The sequence below is a fragment of the Eurypyga helias genome, unplaced genomic scaffold (genome assembly GCF_000690775.1).
Source record: "Eurypyga helias isolate BGI_N326 unplaced genomic scaffold, ASM69077v1 scaffold18803, whole genome shotgun sequence".
In the NCBI taxonomy this organism is placed as follows: Eukaryota; Metazoa; Chordata; class Aves; order Eurypygiformes; family Eurypygidae; genus Eurypyga; species Eurypyga helias.
Genome location: NW_010242070.1, coordinates 1 through 2986, shown reverse-complemented (window position 1 = coordinate 2986; position 2986 = coordinate 1). Strand labels below are relative to the sequence as shown.

The 2986-nt window shown below is 54.0% G+C and overlaps 1 protein-coding gene across 1 annotated transcript in view; it reads left to right on the top strand.

Moving 5' to 3' along the window:
- The window catches only part of LOC104507627 (SH2 domain-containing adapter protein F-like), a gene marked incomplete at both ends in the record, with an annotated part of 3397 nt that extends 2845 nt beyond the window's left edge, over positions 1-552 (top strand). The window contains one exon of the mRNA XM_010148968.1: positions 415-552. Within this exon, the coding sequence (XP_010147270.1) occupies positions 415-552 (138 nt within the window). The remainder of the gene's footprint in view (positions 1-414) is intronic.
- Between the last annotated feature and the right edge of the window lie 2434 nt (positions 553-2986).

Below are 2986 nucleotides of genomic sequence, written 5' to 3'. Positions count from 1 at the left end.
AATGTGGACCCTGTGGGGTGGGTGGAAAGCACCTGGGGCAAGACAGATGCAGGGGCAGGACAGATGGCAATGGGATGATTGGCTGAGGTCTCCCGGCTGGATATGCACGTGAGACAGGGCCGATCACAGGCTGCCCCCACCTCAGAGAGTAATGGCTGGGAAGGCTGATGGAGGAGCCGGGTGTCTCCATCGGGAATGTGCCCCAAGTTAGACCAGTTCCTACTCGGTGCTGGTGAGAGGACAAGATCGCCAAGCTGGCATAGGTCTCCTGGGAATTTAGTCCTCAGGTCTTTCCCTCTGTAACTGCTCTCCTCCTCCATGGGCCTGGTGTTGCTGATGGTTTTTTCTAAGCTCTTTCTTTCTCTCTTTCTCTTTCTCTCTTTCCCACCACCCTACCCCCCTCCCCCCATCCAGTTGAAATCAAGGTCATTAAAGACCTGCCATGGCCACCGCCAGTGGGACAGCTCGACAGCGGTGAGAGCCCCCCGGACGGTGAGGCCGGTGCCTCCGTCCCTCCGCAGCATGGCCAGCCCAGCTACGAAGACGCCAACGGTGGGTCTTGCGTGACAGCGGGGTGTCCAGGGGGACTGCAGCCAGTGCTTGCCGTGACCCTGCCCCACCAGCATCGAGATGCTGTGACACCTCGGAGCTTGCCCGGACCTGGCAGGGCTCTGCCCTCTGATGTGGGCACTGCCAGACATCCATCCTCCCCCTTCCCCCAGCTCCTCCTGGCCCGGTCAGTTGTCCTGTGCCTGACACCAGATGTTTGTCCTCGCATCTTCTGCCTCTTCTCAAGCTCCGTGATGCCTCTTTGCACGCAGCAGTCGAGCTGTGCTGGGGGATTATTCGGTGGCAGAGTTATTACCTTCTCTTTTGTTCTCTCCTCTTGCCTCCAAATACCCAGCGTTTGATGGCTGCTTTTACTGTCTTCTCGACAACTGCTCTGAGCACTTAGCTGATGTTTTCTTGCAACTCTTAATACCCAGGTCCCTTACAGGTGTGGTAGGAGCTAATTCAGATCCCACAGCTGAAGTTGGGGTTGTTTTTCCTCAGGTGCCTTGCTTCGTCATTTAGCACTGCTCCGTTTCCTCCGCTATTTTATTACCTTGCTGCTCAGTGGCAGGAGGTCCCTCTGGATTCTTTGCTCTTGTTTTTGCTATCCTTTACAGCCAAACCTCCCAGGTACACTTTGTCATCTCAGGTTTGACTTGTTGTGAAGCCTTTTTTGCGTGTGCTGAGCAGCAGAGCCCCCATGTAAATCCCCCCTGGACTCTGCTGGCAGTCTCGCTTACGAAAGCCAAATATTGCTGCTTCTCTTTTAACCCATTATTAATATTTTAAAGACCTTCCTCTGATGCCGTAGTGGATTAAGATTTTGCCAAGAGCATTAGGTGGGGGAGGGGTTCTCGAAAGCCACACAGGCTTTCGGGGATAGGCTGCCGCTCTTGCGGAGAACTGAGACGGATCTGGGAGACGTGACTTTTTCTCTGCGCCCCGGTGTGCCGCATCTGCCCGCGCGTTGCTAACGCTGCTCCTGGTAGACACTGCGACGTGCCAGGTGCAGATGTCTGATTTCCTTATCTGCAGTTACCCAGATCCCCGCAGAGCTTCCGAAAGAAAAACCAGTGTGACTTCTGCCGCCTCCCGGGTGGGTTTGGGCACACGGTTGCACGTGACGGCTGATTTCGCTGCCGATCGTAGGGACACTCCAGAGCGATGCGGCTGCTCTGCCAGGGCCGTGTCAGGGTACTGTCCCAAACCCTTAGGGATGCTACAGCCTGAAATCAGTGCCGAAAAGGAAAGGTCTCGGCAGGAGAAAGCTCCCTAATCCTCTTCCTACAATGAATGCAGGTGTCAAGAAAAATTAATTTCTTTGCTATGCAGCCTCTTCTCTTCCCCCGTCATTTGTTATCCCCGCAGTCACTCCGACACGCATCCTGCTCCTGATGAACACATTGGTTCGTCATTTTTCCTGATTTTAGCAACACAGAGTCTCTTTTTTTCCCCTGACTTGCTTTGTTGTGTTAAGTTTATCTTGCCAGAGCTTTGTCTCATTTGCTACTTCCCATGTCTGGGGGTGACTTGAACTTCTTGAAGGATGTCTTCTTACTCCTAGGGGCTTGTTTTTAATATCCTGTTTAATCATGCACATGCCTCTGCCTCTCTCTGACAGGTGCAATGTATTTCTTCTGAGCCTCTAACACGATGACTTTGTGCCGCCAGCAAACACTTTGGTGTTCTGATTGTCTGGCTTTTTAATGATCGCCCCAATTTTTTAAGGCGATGAGTTGAAATTGAAGCCTGGATGTTCTGTGCAAGGGTGAGCCTGGCTGGTGAAAAGCCAGACCGCTGCAGAGGCAGGACTTGTCAAGTGTTAATGCTGGGCACCTCCTCCCTGAGCTCCTTCTCGGGGTAGGGAGGTGCAGGGGGGTTAAGCCATGCTAAAACTGCTCAGGATTTTGGCTGGGTTTGCTTTCAGCTGCCACCTTCTGTTCTTGGTGCTGGGGTGGGGGGGGATGGGGACTTGTGTGCTTGCCTGTGCGGGGCCCAGATAAGGTGTCCCTCAAACAGCCGCCTTAGAGGATGCTCTGCTAGAGAGAAAAACATCCCTCTCTGGGTACTTTTTGCCTCTGCCCCGCAGCAGTGTGGCCGCAGCATCGCTCTGCTTTTCCCTCCCCCTCCAGCAACCAGGGGTGGTGAGGGGGGAAGCTGCCCAGGCTGGGACATCCCACTCATCCTGGGAGCTGTGATTCCCAGGCTCGGCCACCTCCGGGGGGACCATGCCTCTGGGGCCTCAGCCACCAGAAGCCTAACGTTTTTTTTTGGCCGATCGATAAGTAATTTGTGCAAGGGGGCTTGCGTTGCAGGGGAGCAATAATGAACTCTCTGGAGGAGGGAGAAACAATATTGTTAATGCTGAAATCATCCTGCACGGAAATAACAGTCGGTGGGAGTCTGGGTCCCCGGGGCACGTCTCGGTTAATTC